This window comes from Cetorhinus maximus, chromosome 11, assembly GCF_964194155.1.
Source record: "Cetorhinus maximus chromosome 11, sCetMax3.hap1.1, whole genome shotgun sequence".
Lineage (NCBI taxonomy): Eukaryota > Metazoa > Chordata > Chondrichthyes > Lamniformes > Cetorhinidae > Cetorhinus > Cetorhinus maximus.
The window spans coordinates 46,374,413-46,395,720 of record NC_135889.1 but is presented as its reverse complement, the minus strand read 5'-3'; the positions used below and the strand labels follow the sequence as shown (position 1 = coordinate 46,395,720).

Genomic DNA, 21,308 nt, shown 5'->3' with positions numbered 1-21,308 from the left:
TCCTGAGGTCTGCTTATGGTGGATACTGGGTGAGTTAACACGGAGGGCGTAAGGGAAAACAGTGGTGGGTTGAGGGTCATGAGTTGGCATTCAGGCTATTGAGGGTGATTGGTGGGTATTAGATTGGCATGGAGGATAGGATGGGCCATGGGGGGGTGGGTTAGGGGCATGAGGTGAATGAGTTGGCATGGATGGGGCATGGGTGGTGAGAGTGTGTGAGGGTTGAAGGCTGGAGGGCTATTTTTTGTTTTATTGTATTTTTTACAATTGGAATGGAGTTCCAAAGCACTGAGGCAGGCCTTTCACACAGCCCGACTCTGCATCCATCAGCCCCTGTTAGCACATGCCACCCAGCCTCACTCCAACCCACCACCCCAGAACGAAAATAAGAACATCCAGGGCACTTTCTCTTGAGTCGGATTTGCAGAATTGGGAATATTCCTCGTGTGCGAAAATTCAGGATTTAGCACTGTCACAAGATTTCACACTCAGAGCCACTAGAGGATAGAACTGGCCTGCACATGGTAGGTCATCAGGTATGGGTGGTCAGCAGCCAGGACAAGGGTCAAGGATAGCGGAGGTACCTGGCGAGGTTGAAACAGGTTTTGCTACAGAGGATTCAGGTGAGAACTTCAAAGGGGCAGCATACAGAAGGCAGCAGGCAGTCAATGTCAAGGAGCATGGGGGACTCAGACACCAACTTAGCACAGGATTTTGCACAAAGCATGGAGCCCATCCTTTCAAATATGGAAGTGGTGGCCAACTCTATCAGCATATCAATGGACCCAACCTGATGCAATATCTGATGGCCAATGCCTCAGCTTCTATTGCACCACAAGCAGTTTCCAACAGAAGTCTGAGTGTTACAGTGGAAGCTCAGACTAAAGTCATGGCAGCCCAGCTTGCTGCCAGGCAAGCTCAGAGACTGCAGCCATCAAGGCTATGGAATTACAGGGTGCAAAGGGTCCAGCAGATTCTTATTGCAGCCCAAAATTCTGCCCTCCAACCCATTACTAAGACTGCTGAGGTACCAGCCTGGGGAGGTGGCAGTGATTCTGTGAAGCACAAGCCTATACTCTCTCAGAAAGGCAACATTCGCCCCCCCCACCCCCACCAACCTCACCACCACCACTGCCCCTCCGACCTTGCTGTTGCTTCCCAGCCAGCCAACCCAGACTGCTGCCACGCATGCCAAAGTGGAGCAGTTCCAAGATGGACCTTCTAGGCCCAGAGCTGTTTGAGGGCATCCTGCAAGGTCATCTGCAGTTGCCTTCAATGAAAGGCATCTAAGACAGGAACTAGGTGAATGCAGAAGAGTGATTAGTTGATGTTTGTGTGCAATATACAATGGTTTGCTTCATGAATTTGGTTTGGAATGCTTATTTCGTGCTGGCTTTTATTTTTGCATATTGACCAAGTGAACACAGTAATCGCCAATGACAGAGGGAAGGCGTGGGACTGTTGGTGAAAGGAAAATTTGGGTTACAGCTACTGGTGTCACACTCAGGTGAGTTCTTCATGAATATCAGGCTATAAAGAGGCGGTCTAAGTTGCTTTCTCTCTTCCTCTTTCTCATTCTGCTCCCCTCTGCTCCTCACCTGCTCCCCGTATAGCTGGTGACAATATGGTGGGTTTGTGCAGCATGCAGTTGACCACCACAAATCTTGACAGATGCTCTGTCAAGTAGCACAGGGTTCATCTTCAGCATTCCAGGTTGCAGCAGTGTTGTTCCAACACACCAGTGGTCTTCTCTAACACATTTCATTTGGTAGCGTGGCTTTCACTGTATGCATGCTTCCCACATGTGCATAGGTTACATCAACCATGCCGTCAGCTGATAGTCCTTGTCACGAAGTTGCAACCTTTTGGTTTGCCCTGATGACTCAAATACAGCTGCCACTGCAAAGCGTTGCAGAATGAAGGCATCACGAAGGCTGGGATAACGGGCATTGACCTGCATGATTTGCTTTCCAGGGTCACACACTCGCTAGATATAAGGAAATGGATTCCTCTTTGCTTGCAGTATAGGGCAGAGTTGACATGTGGCACCCAGATGCAGTCAATGGCACCTTGCAGATGGTGTTAAGAGGTGTTAGCTGGAGTGTTAAGTTTCAAAATTGTAGCAGTGATGTCAGATCATGTTGCATGCTGATTAATGTTATGATCAGCCTACTCCGCATACTTCCGGTGGATGTTCACTATGAAGGCCATCACCAATATTATGTCCAACTCTCCCCATAAGTGTGTGCATGCATCTCAGGTGTCATTTTGGCTACAAGGTGCACCCATCACACCCAAACTATGAGCACTACTGAAACAAATGTCATGCCCATCAGATTTTACCTCTATTACTGCCCAATGAGGGAAAAGTCCTCCCCATAAAAAAAAATGAAATTTAACAAAATGCCAGGAGTTTGAACTGTAATTTTAAATACAACAGAATTATTCAATATTACAATTTTCAATTCTTGTCTTAATGTCAATTCACAATAGAAAATTTAGAATTGAATGAAATTATTCCAGGAAATTTCAAACCAATTCAAAATTTGCATTTCATATTGTTGCAATTTTTCTTTGGATATTTTTCCGTGGTATTTGTTTTTCTATTTTGGAATATTCATAACTTTACTTCTATTCAACTATTGATAAACTGGGTATAGAAAGCCAAGTTAGCAGTCATCAATTTGAGTAAATGTTGTACATTTCCCTATAATTACTGTTAATAAAATTGAGGCACTGCCACACCGTTACTATTTAAATCCTAATAAATGTTCTTACCCTTGCGCCTGGGAGACCACGATCACCAAGGCGGCCAGGATCACCTGATGATCCCTTAGGACCTCCAGGACCCGTTATACCACGCTGTCCTTGAGCACCCTGATGATGTAAAAAGCATATTCTTCATCAATATTGACCAAAAGCCCTTCCTAAGAGTTTCCAAACTATATATTGGCTTTCTTAAAAACTTATAATTGTTTGCTAAATATAACAAATATCTACTTACTTTTGGACCAGGTAGCCCATCTTGACCTGGGAAACCACGATTACCTGGAGACCCCTAGTTACAAAAGGAAAACTCTGAATTTAAGTGGCAAAAGGCTAACAGTAAATATGCAATTTCAACTTCTGCTTTACCCTGCTTATTTTTGCCCAAGCTCAGGTCTATAGGCAATGGCTGCCCTTTGGTCACATGCCGAACATCTATGATTCATTGGCAAGCATGGATAATGTGCGACTTTGAGCATCTCAGTCAGTCCAAATTCTGCTCTCACTAATGTACGTTTCAGTGTGCACTGATGGAAATCAGAAGAAGGAAGCCCTGCTGATTATCACTGCTGTCTCACTCAGGGTTACAGTGGTTGAATGCAACCATCACTACAGCGATCCCTCAGAGATAAATTTGTGAAACGTGTTGCTTGTCTAATCTGTCTATTAATTATTGATATGCCACCTTAAATACCATATCTTTCCATGCAATACACTCACTCACTTTTCCAGACATCTTCATCCAATTCATTCAGGGTCATCAGAGCCTATCCCAACAGGCAATGGGCGCAGGACAGGGTACACCCAGAACAGGACACCAGTCCATCACAGGGCACACACTCACGTGCACACAGGGACAATTTACCACAGCCAATCCACCTAACCAGCATGTCTTTCGATGGTCGGAGGAAAGCAATGCTGACACGGAGAGAACGTGCAAACTGCACACAGACAAACACACGAGGTGGGGATCGAACCCAGGTCCCTGGAACTGTGAGGCAGCACCGCTAACCACTGCACCACTGTACCACTCCCATGCAGTATAATGTTTAGTCATTTATAAACACACATCAAAAAGTTACAACCTAGTTAGACTATAATTGTTATTTAACCTCTCTTCAAAGGGTTTTACAGACGTTTTCAAATATCATTAATAATTTACAGTCACATTTCAGCTATCAATGTAATTCCTGTCATGTTCTTACTCTTTCTCCCAAGGCACCAGCAACACCAATTGGACCAGGGTCACCACGAGGTCCTCTCTTGCCTTCTTCACCCATTGGGCCAAGAGCTCCCTGTGGGCCAGGTGGACCCTAGATAGATCAGTGAAAAAGAATAGATCAGATGGGTAATATGAAACAGTTCACACCATTTCTTTGGGTAACTTCTAAGCTAAGTAATAATTTACCTATTGCAGGCCTTGTAATGTTTTGAAGTGTGTTCATAGTCTTTTTGGGAAAATGCCTTTAAGACCTGACACTTCTCATGATGTTGAAGTAATTTATAATGAGTCATTAAAAAAAATCAGACTGGTGAAATGGACAGGCACATGGCAAATTAAATTTAACGCAGGAAAGCATGAGGTGAAGCATTTAAAAGAAAGAATGGTGAGAAGCAGTATTAACTAGCTGGTATAATTTTAAAGAGAGTGCAGAAACAAAGTGATTTGGGGGCTCACATACACCAATCCTTGAATATGGCAGGAAAAGTTGATATTATTAAAAATACACATGACCCTTGCTTTATAAACAGAGGCATATGGCTGAATTTGATGTAGACAACAGGCCACAAAGCCAAGAAAAATCTTGACATGACTGTTTCTGGGAACCCGACTTAATTCTGTGGCCATCAGGCAATTGACTGCTTGGCGCCGAGGCTCTCAAGCATTTAAGGTCAAGATATCTGCCTCCAAGAGCTGCTAGCCGATCAGAGAGCCTGTAGCTCTTCAGTCCCAACAATGCCACTGGGAGCAGTAGCCGCTGCTGGAACTGCAACTGGCCCAAAGCAGCATCATGGATGCTGCAATGGAACCGAGATAAGTGGGGTCAGGGTAAATGAGGCAGGCCCTGCGAGAGGTGGGGTCATTAGTGATAGTGGGTGGGGGAGGGAGGTAGTGGATGTGTTTCCATGGGTGTGACCCTTGCACCAGGGGTGCTTCCATGGGCAACTGGGTGCCTGATCCCTCTCCTCAAGCCCGAAGAGAGGTCACTAACAATCTCCCTGAGCAGGGGTGCCTCCAGCTGCATCCCTCCCCAACTCCCCCACCCCCACCACACTGGATGCGGGTAAAATGCCAGCAGCAGCAGGAAGAAGCCCTTGGCCTCTGGGCAGGAAGGCCATCATCGACCTTCCCTGCCTCTGAGAAAATTGCATGGTGTCGGAGAGGTGACAGGTACTCTGCCCCCAGCCTTAAGTCCTGTTTCCACAGCCCTCCTCGCCTCACAACACTCTCCTGTGAGTCACATTAAATTCTGCCATTAAAGTACAAAAGCAAGGAAGTTATTTTAAATCTTTATAAAGGATTGGTTTAGACCTTAGCTATCACGTTGTGCTCAATTTAGTGCAACACACTTTAGAAAGGATGTCAAAGCCTTGGCGAGGCAATTTATTAGAATGATATCCATTATGCAGAGAAACCACAGAAGCTAGATTATGCTTCTTAGAATACAGGAGGTTAGGGGGTGCTTTCAATAGAGGTGGTCAAACTTATGAGGTGTTTTCTTGATGTAGATAGGGAGCAACAGTTCTTACTAGCAGGAGTTGGTAGCCAGAAGGCACAGACACAGGAGTTTTCTTTTTATATTCAATAAGTTGTCATGATCTGGAATGCATTGCTTGAAAGTGTTTCGAGTTCAAAGACAGCAGTGCTTTCTCATTGTAGGTCTTTATTGAACAGATGTAAAATGGCAGCTTACAGAGAGGTTCCTTCATGGCAGAAGTCACATGACTACAGCAAGCCAGGTAGGACATGTAGTGAGATTGGATTTCAAAACCCAAACATCCCCCTTTCATAATGAACAAAAGATCCAAAAATCCCCTTTTTCCTAATGAACAGAAGACACATTTACATGCACAATCATGCGTTACTGTGAGCTACTCAAGTTACCCACTATATACCCACCATTCTCATGCATTAACACTGGTTGTTCTACTAGTCAGTCTCTGCCCCTGCATTGCATACTTAGTCTTTAAATCACACAGGTGTCTTAATGATACACGTGTGCGTTCTCATTGGCTGTTCATCTGGGTGATGTATCTTGTCTGGAGAGTGTCGTTTTTGTGGTGCTTGTTGCTATGGTAACTGTTGTTATTCCATTGCGGTTGTTGGGGACAGGTGGACCTCTGATGGTAGTTCTGTACTCAGTACAGCTGGTGAAATCCCATCATCCTGACTAGCCGATTGCTGTGAAGGAACAGCTTCACTAGTTGTGCGTATACACCAGCAGTTGCGCCAGTATATTTGGTTGTTCACATCAACCATGTACGATCAAGGCGAAAATTTCTCTGTGCATGTCCCAAGTTGCCATGTCGGCTGACTCCTGTTGAGAGTGTTGAAGGTTTTTACCCTGACTGGTTTGCCAATGCTCAGCTCTGGCAATGATTTGGCAGTGTTGTCAAACTGAAATTTGGCTTTCTGCCATTTCACCTTGATTTTTTCACTCATGCCTGTCACTGCTTCTGGTTTCAGTAGATTTTTTGCTATTGGAAGAGTAGTTTGCGTGCAGCCTGACATTAGTCTTTGGAATGGATTACTTTCCATGCCTTCAGTCAGTGTCTCTCTCCACTCGAGGATTGCCTTGTAGACATCGGTGCTGGATTTGCTGGATTTCTTGATGATTCCATGGGCGGTTTTTACTGCCACCTCAGTCTTTCCATTCAGCTGGGATAGTGCGGAGTTAATGTATAGTGTTAAATTTCCCAATCCTTTGTGAAGCGCCTGAATTCTTCACCTGTGAACTGAGGGCCATGGTCACTCATCATAATGTCTGGAATGTCATAATGACTGAATGCTTTTAGGCATTCTACTATGTCTCCTGTCATCGTTGAGGTCAGCTGGTCTAACTCCCAGTAGTCATAATAGTAGTCTACAATGACAAGATAAACAGTTCCTGCTAGAGTGAAGAGCTCTACTCCCAGCTTCATCCATGATCTGTCTGGGATGTTATGCATCAGCAATGGCTTTCTAGCTTGTTTAGCTTGATACTCATTACAAGCACTGCACTGGCCTATGTTGTCTTTAATTTCATTGTTTATCTTTGATCAGTAGAGCACTTCTCTTGCCTTTCTCAGGTTTGATTCAATTCCTTGATGGTTTCCATGGATGAGCTTGAGCATATCTCCTCTCGTCTCCTTAGGGATGATGACTCTATTTCTTTTGTACAAGATGCCATCTTGGGCTTTCAATTCATCTCAGTATTCCCAATATGCTTTTGTGGCCACAGGTGTGTTCTTGATGCTCTCAGGCCATCCTTTCATCATTACTTCTTGCAGCACTTGGAGGGTTGCATCTTGTTGGGTAGTTCGCTTGATTTGAGCAAGGCACTTGTCTGTCAGATTCAATGTCTCTGCTGGGCTGAGACTTCCAGATTATGTCGAGCCACTGCTTCACATTGAATCTGGAAGATTTCACATTCTGTTGTAGGATCCTCAACTTTCTTCATGGGGAGTGCTGCTCTCGGCAGCATGTCCGCAATGTACATCTGTTTTCCTTGCATGTATGTCACATCCAGATGATATCTTTGTAAACAAGGTAACATTCTTTGTAGACATTTTGGAGCAGATAGTAGTGGTTTGAGAAAAATGCTTTGAAGTGGCTTGTGGTCGTACTCCACTGTTATTTTGTCTCTCCCAAGCAGGCATTGATGAAAATGCTCACAAGCTAAAACAATAACCAGGCACTTTTTCTCAATCTGGGCATAGCATCGTTCCATTTGCGTTTGTGCCCTGGATGCAAATGTGACAGGTTGTCCTTGCTGCATTAGGGTTACTCCAAGTCCTGTCTTGCTGGTGTCACACTGCAAGGTGACTTCATCATTGATGTCATAGTACTTCAACACTGGCATTGTTGTCACTAGTTGTTTCATTTTAGTGAATGCTGCTTCTTGTTCTGTGCCCCAATACCACTGCACATCCTTGGCAGCGAGCTTGCATAATAGTTCACACACCGATGACAAATTGGACAAAAGTTTTGCTAAATAGTTCACAAATCTGTTGTTCGCTGCATCACTGCTACAGCTCTCACCTTGTCAGGATCCGGCGAAGACCTTTTGCTGTCAATACATGGTCTATGTACTTGACTTTAGGTACTTTCAATGGCAATTTTTTCTTGTTCAGCTTCAAACTTACCTGGCGAGCTCCTTCTCACAGTCATATTAATTTCTGATCTAGGTCCGCTATGGCTTCTTCCATTCTGTCTCCACATCCATAGACTAGTAGATCATCCACAATGGCTTCCACTCTGGGAAGATCACTGACTATCTCATGCTATTGGCGTTGAGACTCTTCTGGAGCCTTGGAAATGCCATTCAGCATGTGGAACCATCTGTATCTCCTGAATGGCATCCAGAATGTAGTTAGAAAGCTGCTGCTTTCATCCAGCTTCAGTTGCCAGTAACCATTCTCTGCATCTAGGAAAGTAAAGATCTTTGCCTTGGCAAGTTTTGAAAAATTGCTTTGATGGCTGGCATGGGATAGTGAGATCTCTTCAGTGCTTTATTTAGATCCTTTGAGCCTAAGCATTCTTGCAGCTGTTCACTGCTACCATGCTGCTAGTTCAGCCTATAGGAGTTGTCACTTTCTTGATTACTCCCTTCTTTCCCAGCTCTTCTACTTGTCTTTTAGGGTTGACTTGATGGCAGCTGGAACTCTTCTCGGCAAATGCTGAATTAGTCTTACACTCTCATCTACTTTGAGATGATATTCTCCTGGTCAACATCCCAACCCTGTTAGCACATCTTTGTACTCCTCTAGGATCTGTTCAGCGCTCAATGGTTTAGTGTGCTGTGACACGTTGTAAATATCTGTTGGCGCATTCAGAGTTACCAGTCCAAGATTTAGACTTGCTTCAGCTGAGATGTATGGTCGTATCCCATCTATGATCTGGAACTCTAGATTTTCCTTCTTGCTATTGCATTGGGCTCTCAGACTAATGTGTCCCCTCGGTATGAGTATCGTGCCATCATGTAGCCTCAAACTTACTTTCGAGGGCTTCATTTTCAGATCGCCATGTTGAGCCACTTTGCACAGGTCTGTGAAGGTCATGATATTGCATGACACAACAGTGTCTACCTGACACTTCTTATTTGCTTGATACTCTCTCTCTGCGGTCATCATTGTAACAGTCACAAACCATTTATCACCTACAGACTTGACTGAACCAACCTGTTGTATCTGCGTAGTTCTTCATCAGAATTCGGCTGCTATCTCTCCAGTGCCATCTGTATAAGCTTGTTTTGCTTCTTTCTTGCCAAACACTTGTGTGCAAAATGATTTGACTTCTTGCAGTTAAAACACTGCTTTCCCCAAGCTGGACAAGCCTTCTTTTCCTTTGCGTGATGTCCTCCAAAGCATTTGCATCCTGCCTTTTGTCTGCAATTGTTCCTTTCTTTCGGCCAGCAATGTCTTGCAGCATAATGTATCTCCTGGTCTGTTCTGCCATACATATGCTCTGGCTGATGTTTTACAACCTCTGCATTTTGACAGACATCAATCACTTTCTTGAGCATAAGATTCTCCTCTTTCATTAGGCTTGCTCTCACTGAGGGGTCTCTTAGGCCTAAGACTATTCAATCATCTTTTAGCTATCAAAAATAAACATGATTGTGCAAGCTGTGTTACTGTAGTCACATACTGATTAATGGATTCCTTTCACCTTGAGCTCTAGTATTGAATACATAGTGTTCATAAGTAACATACACTCAGGATTTAAAATATGCATTCAAGGCTTTTAAAATCTCTGTCATCTCTTTCCTTTGTTTGTCAGATAGGTTTAAGGTGGAATGCAATTTGTAGCTGTCCTTCCCCAGCAGTTTTAGAAGTGTGGCTATTTGCATCTGCACAAGCTTATTAACTACATTGGTTTCAAGCTCATATTTTTTCCATTGCAAGTGGAAAACTACCAGTTCTTCCACATATCGCCTTTCATTTCAACAGGTGCTGGGAGGGAGGAATTTACAGCCATGTTAACTCACTCAGTATTTTACTTGCAACCTTTAGTTTGAGTTTGCTTTCCTATGTCCTTTTTCAGAAGCTTTTAGCAGATTTGAACATTTCTGTGTGCCTTTCTGAGCTGTGGCTTCGCTGCAGAAGTTCCGGGGTTTCAAAACATTATTTTAATCCCACTTCTGATGCCATGTTTCAAGTTCAAAGACAGCAGTGCTTTCTCATTGTAGGTCTTTATTGAACTGATGTAAAATGGCAGCTTATGGAGAGATTCCCTCAAGGCAGAAGTCACATGACTACAGTAAGCCAGTTATGGGACGGAGTATTGTTGCATTTCAAAACCCAAACATGCTGCTGTCTTTGAACATGAAACAGAAAGGGTATTAGAAGCAGATCCAATAGTAACTTTCAAAAAGGAAATAAATTTCTACCTAAAATGGAAAAACAAATCAAGGCATTGAGGAAAGAGCAGGGGAATGAGACTAATCTTTCAGAGAGCCAGAACAGGCATGATGGACCAAATAGCCTCCTTCTGTGCTGTATCATCCTCCTCAGAGTCTTGTATCTTTCTCTGTTTTAAATATGTATCCAATTTACCCTTAAATAAAGCAATAATCACTGTGCCATCCACTTGTTTTGGTAAAACACTCCACACTGCAACAATCTACTCCAAATGAAATTTCTCTTAACCTTATTCTTTGCTATCTCAATTTTAAATTGACAAAATGAATAGAAATTGTGGTTGAGGGTTCAATAACAAGGTGACTAGATGCACGGTTAAAGATAAGGGATTTAGAACAGACACCAGGAGAAACAATTTTTAAGAAATAGGTTGTGATGCTGTGGAATGCAACACCAGAGTTAGTGATATACTAATTATGATAATATTTTATGTAATCCACACCTTTTTCTCTCCCGAAAATGTTATAACTAAGAGTATCTAATTTCCAGCACAGTCTATATTAAAGTCGCATTTCCACTACAACAACTATACCATGATTCAACATAGAAAATTAATGCTTCTCGCTCTCTAATTTTGTTGTGAATAAATTGTCCATTCAGAAACAAAACATAACTCTGACTCCAAATTTTTTGAAATGTAGCAGCAACAGTAGATTTGACAGGTGGTTGAAGAAAAGGAGAATAAAGGGATGTGAATAAAAAATGTAAAACTATTTTCAATTTTTTATATCATGTTTTAATATCACTTGCCCCTTTACAGGCTCTATGCCAGTATTTTATTGCCTTTATTCTATTTTGCAAGATAGTGAAACTTACAGACTCGCCCTTAGATCCAGGTTCTCCCTTGTAGCCTAATAGGCCTGGTTCTCCCTGGAAGAAGAAAATAATATTATGACCTCCTAATAAGTTGTCACTAGAAACAACTATTTACTAACTTGATTAAGCACATCATTTCTTCATCCACCAACTTGTTTTCTTGATCACAATGTCCTTTATGACTAGAATGAGTTACATACATTATTGTAAAGACATATTTATGCTTTTAGAACTCTGAAGGGCTTTGTTAAAAGTAAATATAGAAAAAGGTTATTCCCATTGGTTGGTGAGTCAATAAATAGCGAGCATATATTTAAGAACATTGCCAAAAACAATGCAGGAGTGGAGTGAGAAGAATTGTTTTTAAGATAAATATTTGTTAAGACGTGAAAGAGCCTATCAGGAACAGTCATGTAATCCATTATGGCTTTTAAAAGTGGGCAAATATTTGTAAAAGAAACATTTTGAAAGGAATGAGACAGGGAAGTGAATGGGATTAAGTGATTGGCTCTTTCAGATAGCCAACACTAGCACGTAGGGGAAAAACATCTCCTTCAATGCTTTAGGATTCCCTGAGGGCAAAATTGGTTAGCCCCCAAAAATACACACGAGGATTGCATGTAAACCCTCACGTATTCCTTATGATGCAGGCAGCACGCAAACTTTGTGCTGGCTGCTCAATACCATGAGTATCATACAGCCCAGCACTATATGCGGTATATTGAGAGGCTATATGCTTCAACGGGAGGGCAAAACTTGTATGAGGCTAGTCCCATTTAAAGCTAGCCTGCATTACTTAAAAGTAACCTGCACCTCTAAAAGGGGAGATGCATTCTGGCTGCAGCAAACACTAGAACTAGCTACAGAAGAGCGTTTGGGCCAGAAGAACTCTGAGAAATAGTGTTACAGGGCAGAGAGTGGGCTACAAGATTCTCCATTGCAGGCCTGGAGGCCTGCTGCAGGAAGTGGACAGGAAGACACAGATCCTCTATCCACAGACACGCACGGAGAAGGCAGTGAGAGCAGATTGCCATAGCTGTGAATGCAAGCAGGCTGGATGCAGCACAGCAAGATGTTTATTGACATCAATGGTCAAGGTCAGTGAATGCATTATCAAGACCTTACAAATGAACCACTAGCCTCATACATTGCTCCATTCACTACCCCATCTTCAGTCACCTACCAACATTCCCCTACCAAGCATAGCTCTGACTTACTTTTGTAGCCTTAGTTAACTCGCAATGGTAATTAATTCAATTTGGGATTGGGGTCATTCTTATGAGCATGGCCAGCTTCTAGTGCATTTTTAAAACCAACACAAAAGAAGGTCGAAACTCAATTTGCACAGGACATAACTTGGACTAAAATATCTGCAATTTTGCATTGAATTGGCTGATTTTGAGTGAATGGTGCAGAAAAGAAATGCACAACCTCACAAACTTCAGCCAATTCATTCTCTATCTGCTGAGAAACGGTATTCATAATGTATAATGGATGCCCCGGGTTTGCAAATATTATTCCTGCTGGAAGAAGGTGTCGTACACATGCTAGATTTGATTGAGTCCTGTTTGTATTTTTTTAATTTTACATATATATATACCTCATAATGGATAATGATCATAATTATTAATCCAAATATCTCATTAGATGCTCTGCATTCCTGGAGTGAACATTTTGCATTCCAAATTTGTTCATAATCTCTTACAGGTAGCATTTTGTCTCTTTAGAATAAATAGAGGAGAACTTTACTAGTTCAAATCACTACTTCTTTCATGTGCCATCATCCCTTATGACATATAATCTGCCCTGGCATTCACCCTACCACAGATTCTCCCTTTTATTCTTGCTCCCTCCCCTCTTTCTCGATCTATACACTTGATTAAAACCTGTTACATCTCTAACTTTTTCTCCGTTCTGATGAAAAATCATCAACCTGAGATGTTAACTGTGTTTCTCTCTCCACAGATGCTGCCTGTTCTGAGCATTCCCAGCGTTTTTTTTAACTTCAGATTTCCAGCCTCCACTCTTTGCCTCTGTTCTTGCTTAAAAGATGCTACATCTCTTGACTTTTTCCAGCTCTGCTGAAAGGTCATCAACCTGAAATGTTAACTTTGTTTCAGTCTCCACAGATGCGCTGCCTGACTTGCTGAGTATTTCCAGCATGTTCTGTTTTTAGTTCTTCTTATGGGCAATGGGATAGGGGTGGCCCGGTGTGGGGGGATTTAGTCAGACCTCCCACACTTCAACCACTTGCTGGCAGAGATTCCAAGATAGTCTGATGGTGAACCTTCACGAACTAAATGATTTTTTTTCATTGATGTGTGATCATCATGCTGCAATTTATTGTCAGTTTATGTCATACTGTTTATTCATGGTGATGTGGAGCAGTCCTATTTTTTAAACTTTGTTCTATGCAAGAAACAGAACTGAATACAGAATATAGGGATTAGTTTGCCCATTTATACAACATGAATGCATATAGTAGTGCCACCAAATTGCTTTTACACGTTACTTCATTTTATCCCAAGAGAAAGAGGTGATAAAATAATGCTAAAATTGTCATATTATTTGGTATTATTTGAATAAATAAATCTCTTACCCTTTGACCTTTGATCCCAGTTGGTCCAGTGTTCCCTGTTGGGCCAGTGGATCCAGGGGGCCCTGGAAACCCAGCAGCACCACTTATGCCTGGAGAGCCCTGTGCAATGGAAGGAAGTATGTTAAGTGCTTGAGCAATGATTCATCTCACTTGGGTAGGCTTTTAACTTTTGGGGCATCGACAGCAGAACAGGCCTGCTGTATATTCCACCAGCGAAGAGGCACCATTGTTTTGAGACACAGATCTGACTTGAGTTTGACCAGCAAGCTGTAGGCATTAACCAGATAGCTTTTTTTGATCACCTGAGGGTGGGGCGGTGGGGGGTGGGGGGGGGGGGGGTGCGCAGCAGGGGTGTTGGAGGGGAATTTTCCAGTGTATTCTTTCCCTTATTGGCCCTTGGTTGTGCTTTGTTTCTTGCCTCTCCCAGAAGATTATAAGGTTGTGGATGGGTTAGGTGCCTAGTCATGATGCTCCAATCATTCTGTTGGACAAGCTTGAAGGACTGATTGGTCTTTTTCTGCCTGTCATTTTTGTATGTTCATAGTTTTATAGCTCTTTTATAAGAAGAATAAATATCACTTGAGAAAAGCTTTCTGCTGCTGTGATAAGATGCAGCCAACATTGGCCTATTCCTTTAAGATCACAAAGCCTACTCTTTATGCAGCAGTGATCTAAATGGATAGACTCAGAAACTGATATAAACATTAATTGCTCTTGAACTTTCCTTCTAGATTGACAACTGCCTGTAAATCTCAAACTCCTTCCATTTAACAGGACAGCTGCTTATCGAGATGATAACTCATTTTCTTTTCATGTACTTTTTTAAAGAAATAGGTGGTCTTAGTGATGGTGTGAAGACGTGATTGGAAATTTGTCTTGGGATCAAATACTACACCAAAGCTGCAAACAATCTGGCTCAGCCTCAGACATTTGCCAGGGAAAGGGATGGAGTCTAGGGAACAGATGTGTGGCAGTGCACCCAAGCCGTTGTCTTTGGTCTTCCCAATATTTGTTTGGATGAAATTCCTGCCCAAGCAGTACCGGATGTTGGAAAAGCAGTCTGACAATTTAGTGACAGTGGAGGGGCCGAGAGAGGTGGGGCTGAGATAGAGCTGGGTGTCATCAGCATATACGTGGAATCTGATGCTGTATTTTCAGATGATGTGACCGAGAGGCAGCATACAGGAAAGAAACAGGAGCGACATGGATAGATTCCTGGAGGAGGCATCGGGGGTAATAGTGCAAAAGCAGGAGAGAAGATTCGCAGGTGCCTCTCTGGCTATGATTAGATAGGTAAGAAAAGAGCCATGCGAGTGCAGTCTGACTCAGATGGGTTGAGAGGCATTAGAGGAGGATGATGTGATCAACCATGTCAAAGACAGATCCAGAAGGATGAGGAGAGGTAGCTTATCTTTGTCACAGTCAAATAGGTACTGTGGCAAGTGCCATTGATTGAAGAGATTCAAACATGGAATTCTGAGAAAGATGGGCACAGATTTGGGAGGCACCAACATGTTCAAGAATTCTGGAGAGGGAAGGGAAGCTGGAGCTGGGGCAGTGTTTTGCAAGGATGGGAAGGGTCAAGGGTTGTTTTTTTTTTTAAAGTGGGAGGTTGATAACGGTAGATTTGAAGGATAAGGCAACAGTGCCTGAGAAGCCATCAACAACATCAGTTGACACAAGAGCAGGAAAGGAATTTAGCTGCTGAGTATTTTAGTGGGAATAGGATTGAGAGAGCAGGAGAAGGTTCTCATGGATAAGATGTGCTTGGAGAGGGCACGATGGGAGATAGGAGGAAGACTAGAAAAAGATGCAAGTTCAGAGAAAGTGTAAGGGGCAGCTCAGAGGTTTTTTGGCCTGGTGACTAGTGGGAGTGAGGGACGTGGCAGCTGATCAGATTGTCTCAATCTTGGTGATAAAGAAATTCATGAGCTCCTCTTACTTGTTGTTGGAAATGAGGGTGGAGGAGACAAGGAGAGATCTTTAAGAGGAACAGTTATAATGGCAAGATTGCCTGTAGGGTGGAGGATGACTTTTATATTTGAAGTCCCCAGCAGCCTAGTGAGAAGAAAGTCTGCCTCCAGTTCTCCAGAATTTTGTTTCATAATCATAAACATATTTTGGATTCAACAATCCAAATTTCAGATGCCTCAAATCCTGGGTTGTTTCAAAAGTTTGTCTTAAGGACTCTGGACATTATTCACATCAGGTTTGAACCAAAATTATTCCAGAGCAATATCTGTATGGAGCAGACAATGAGATAATTTGCATATGAATGTTTAACTTAATTGAGTGGAAATATCTCCATGGGAAATTTGAAAATTATTTGATTGGATGGGGTGTCATATGCTCTGTTAAATAGCATTACTAGTGCGGAAATATTCCAATAAGGTCACGGTTCTGCAAAGATTAGAAGCAAGTGGCAGAGGGTGATGGGAACTGAGGGAAAAAAATCTTCATGTTGGAGACTTGAGCCTCTAATTTTTTGTCAATTATAAATAAAAATTCTATCAATAGATAGAAATATTAATGTTGTGCTTCACAGGTTAGTTAAATGTCTCTCTGAGATTCAGATGATTAGTTATACTTGGACCATCTTCAGCCAGAGTGCTGAATGGATGATCCATCTCAGCATCCTCCTGAGGTCCTCATCATCACGTAAGCCAGTCTTCAGCCAATTCAATTCACTCCACATGATACCAAGAAATAGCTGAAGGCACTGGATACTGCAAAGGCTATGGGCCCTGACAACATTGCTGCAATAGTACTGAAGACATGTGCTCCAGAATTTGCTGCGCCCATAGCCAAGTTGTTCCAGTACAGCTACAACACTGGCACCTACTCAGAAATGTGGAAAATTGCCCAGGTATATACTGTCCAAAAAAACTAGTATAAACATAACCCAGCCAAATACTGCCCATCAGCCTTCTCGAGATCATCAATAAAGTGATGGAAGGTGTCGTCGACAGTGCCATTAAGTGGCACTTACACAGCAATAACCTGCTCACTGATGCTCAGTTTGGGTTCCACCAGGGCCACTTAGCTCCTGACCTCATTCCAGCCTTGACCCAGACATAGACAAAAGAGCTGAACTGAACAGCAGAGGTAAGAGTGATTGTCCTTGACTTCAAGGCAGCATTTGACCATGTGACAGCAAGGACCCCTGACAAAATTGAAGTCAATGAGAATTGGTGGAAAACTCTCCATTGATTGGACTAACGCCTAACACAAAAGAAGATGGTATGGTTATTGGAGCTCAATCATCTCAATCTTAGTGCATTGCTGCAGGATTTCCTCAGGCCCAACCATCTTCAGCTGCTTCATCAATGACATTCTTTCAATTATAAGGTCAGAAACGCAGAGTTCGCTGATAATTGCACAATGTTTAGGACCATTCTCATCTCCTCAACTACTGAAGCAGTCTGTGTCCACATGCAGCAAGACCTGGCCAATATTCAGGCTTAAACTGAACAGTAACAAATAAAATTCGCATCACACAAGTGCACAAGTATCAGGCAATGACCATCTCTGACCACCTCCCCTTGACATTCAATGGCATTACCATTGCTAAATCCTCCACTATCAACATCCTGGGGTTACCATTGACCGGAAGCTGAACTGGGCCAGCCATATAAATAATGTGGTTACTGTTCCCAGAGGCTGGGAATTTTGCACAGAGTAACTCACCTCCTGACTCCCCAAGGCATATGTCAGGGATGTGATGGAATAGTCTCCACTTGCCTGGATGAGTGCAGCTCCAACAACACTCAAAAAGCTTGATAACATCAAGGACAAAACAGTATGCTTGACTGACACCCCATCCACCAACGTGAACATTCAATTCTTCTACCACAGTGGCTACAGTGTGTACCTTCTACAAGATGCACTGCAGCAACTCACCTTTGACAGCTCCTTCCAAATCCACAACCTCAACACCTAGGGAAACAAGGGCATCAGACACATGGGTACACCACCACATGCAAGTCCCCACCAAACCACACACCATCCTGATTTGGAACTATGGCCAGGATATTGAGGCTGGTGAGCAGGGGGGTGCGGGGCAGCTCGCTGACACATAAAATGTCGCGGTATGATATCGGGCGGAACTCCCGAGATCACGCCGTGGCATTTCAACTTTCAGGTCGGCGGGGCCGCAGCTGAATCAGCTGTGCGCCCGCTGACCTGTCAACGGCCATTTGAGGCCATTTAAAAAGTAATTCAATGAGTTAATGGACCTGCCCATTCAACATTAAGGTTGGCAGCCAGTCCGGGAGCCCAGGCGGGCTTCAGAAAAAGCATGAAACCACATTCACGGACGGGATGAGGTTTCATGTAGGTTTTTAAAATTTAATAAAAGTTTGAATAAAAGTGATGGACATGTCCCTACTCATGTGACAGTGTCACATGAGGGGATATGTCAGGGAAATTTTATTTTTGTGCATTGACCATTTTTGAATTTGGCGCCGATCTCCCTGAGTCCTGCGAGAAAGAACACGCTCCCAGCTTAGGGAATCCCTCCGCCCCCGCCAGCTCAGGGAGCGCATTGCGCTTCCTGGTGGACGTCACGCTGGGTGGACCTTAAATGGCCCGCCCACATAAAATGGCAGAACACCCCCGATTGGGGGCACCAATCAGAGGCGCACCTGCACACGCCCGCTCCTGCACTTCCCTCCTGATGGGGGAAAATTCTTCCCTATATCACCGCTCCTTGGCTGTCACTGAGTCAAAATCCTGGAACTCCCTTTCTAGTGGCCCTGTAGGTGTAACTACATCAGCTGGATCACAGCAATTCAAGAAGGTGGTTGACCACCACCATCTCAAGGGAAATTAGGGGTGGGCAATAAATGTTGGCTTTCTAGTGGCACCCACATTCCGTGACGGAATTTTTTAAAATTGGAGTGTAGTGATTGCTTTGTAAGCTAACATGGCAGCCATGCTGGCTCAGCAATGTCTCACATTAACAAGCTGAACACAGGAAATAAACGTTTCACTAATATAAATGTGATCAGTAGAAGACTTAAAGCAAATATGGAAAAATCATCAGGCATGATATATTTTAATAATGCAGCGGCGGCCTACAATTATTGGCCAGGCGGAAGCACTCCTCAACTCTGACTCACACACTCCTAATCTGTCTGCAAGAAAGTCATCCTTTGGGATCAGTTGCTATGTTTGTAGCACATGCATTGCCTGAAAAAGCTATTAGGGCAGTGGACAGGATTCACTGATGTCATAAGGAGGATGTCAAGCAAAATCTACTCCTTTGTCTAAGGACAATCAGTACTGTGGGAGGCTGGGCACAAGGGTTCAAAGGAGGTACAATGTGTAAAGTGTTGGTGGGTCATCAAGGCAATTCCAAATTTTGGATTAGGAACAAAGGAGATAAAAATATGTATCATCTCTCTGAAATTTAAGGTAGATCAAAGAGCACGTAGGACCAGCCATATACAGAAGATGGGGTACCTGGCTTTTATAGGAGGCACAAATTACATTTGTTTGGCAAATGTTCCACTTACATGCAAAAAAAATGTAATAAATATTTTTATCTCACCTTTATTGTTTTTCCTTCCTTTATTTTGTGTATTTACAAAAGGAGCAGGAGTAGGCCTTTCAACCCTTCGGTCAAATAATGTTTAAATTTAAAATGTAAATTAAAACAATTTAATTGATTTAAACTTAAATTTAAAAAAATTAAAGGCATTTCCGATTAAAAGAATGGTAAGGTTGCACAATGGGGAACCAAAGCTGGTATGGCTGATGAAGGAAAAGACAAGCTTGTCATTGGCTGATGGTTTAATGTGTCCAGCAACTATGATGTGAAGTTTTTCTAATATTTCCTGTGGGTTCTATTTGAATTTGATGGGTGAGCCTGCATGATCTGATATTAACCAGGCCAATATATGGTGCTACTGCCTGGGGACAACTGATTGCATTAACTGAAGTGGCTGGCAATCACATTTTCTCCATTTATCAGAAAGGAGAAAAGCAGTATCCACATACTTTGTCGGAACTCATAAATACCTTGTCCCCTTGGCACTAGCTTGGCATTGGATTTGAAGACAACGGGTTAACAAGCACTTTGAGCATATATGGACAACAATGTGGTGTCCTTAATTGCATTAACCTCCCCATCCCAAGTTAATATGTGATGTTGAGTGTTTTTCCAAAAGGATAGGCAATCCTATGCAAAAAATAGAATTGGAAAAGTGCACCCTTCACCTCCAAAACCATAAGTTTAAAATGCAACCAAGGAGTTCAGGGTTCTTCATCTATCATGGAAACATTTTCAATGTTTGGGATTTCAGACCTTTGCAGCAGTGTTTCCAACACACTGTTTGTTTTTGTCGACAATGGAATAAAGAAAGAATGAACTATGTGAAGTTTGAGAAAGATCATTGTACAGGAGGAAAACAGCAATATAGGGCAGAAATTTACAGTCCCGCCAAAGTCAATGAACTTTTGAACAGCTCGCTGGATTTTACAGCCCCGCTCTCACCACGACAAGGCCGTAAAATTCCATCCACGGAAAAGAAATAAGATAAAAGAATCAACCGGATGCTAGAAGGGAAACACAGAACTAAAAATATATGACGTTAAGTGACAGAAAAAGAATTAAAATAGAGAAAAGAAAATGTACTTAATGTTTTTAATCCAAATATTAACAATTTTCTTCAATTCTTCATGGATCAGGCTGGAATTCTTAACTAAAAGTGGCAAATTAGAATAATTTAAGAAAACATACCAATGGGCCTTTAGCACCCATAGTTCCATCTATGCCAAGTGGTCCCTAAAGATAAAAAAAAAGGAGATTAAGTACTCATATGACAGGATGTTCACAGTAAATCAAGTTCTTGACATCAATATGTTTTTCAGACTTACAGTGTTGCCCATAGGTCCAGAGCTACCCTGGCGACCTGGTATACCACGCTGTCCCTGGGGTCCTTCAGGCCCACGGACACCTGTTGGGCCAGGTCCACCCTAAGAACAAATGAAGAAAAAGGAATAGAAAATGAGTACAGTTATCAGTCTTGTCCAATTGTTACAACCACTCTGGTATCAAATGTTTAAAGGCATAAAAAGATGAATTAGTATTATTTCAGTATTGTGCTTCATAGTCAATTTTAAATCCCAAGAAATCTTACGGATCAGACATGCTTGCAAACAACAAATTTACAGCCAGTGAATTGCCAATGTGCAATAATAAGATAACCAATGCTGAATAAATTAGGAACTGTCTAGCTAGGACTTTCACCTCAGAATATATATGTAGGTTGCAGTTTTGTCAGGTTAGCCTTCCCAATTACCTAGGGATGAAAATTTAGGCCTCATTTTAATTCTTTGGCATGTGAGGGCCAGGCTAAATGGGAAAGGGAAATTTTGGGGCTGCTGTGAGTCCCGGGCCTCATTGCCACACTCCATTGAGCACCCCAGTTAAAACAAGCAGGAATAGGGAGGTGGTCCATGGGCAGGAATGAGATCTTGTGCAGCTGGAAGCCACTGAGCA

General features: G+C 42.6%; 1 protein-coding gene across 1 annotated transcript in view; it reads right to left on the bottom strand.

Moving 5' to 3' along the window:
• Positions 1-21,308, bottom strand: part of LOC144686197 (uncharacterized) — a 170,546-nt gene that overhangs the window by 79,344 nt on the left and 69,894 nt on the right. Inside the window, exons 18-24 of the mRNA XM_078551295.1 lie at positions 20,684-20,782; positions 20,547-20,591; positions 13,805-13,903; positions 11,206-11,259; positions 3,972-4,079; positions 3,005-3,058; positions 2,779-2,877 (exon numbers count right to left, since the gene is read on the bottom strand). Coding sequence (XP_078407421.1) covers positions 2,779-2,877; positions 3,005-3,058; positions 3,972-4,079; positions 11,206-11,259; positions 13,805-13,903; positions 20,547-20,591; positions 20,684-20,782 — 558 coding nt within the window. The remainder of the gene's footprint in view (positions 1-2,778; positions 2,878-3,004; positions 3,059-3,971; positions 4,080-11,205; positions 11,260-13,804; positions 13,904-20,546; positions 20,592-20,683; positions 20,783-21,308) is intronic.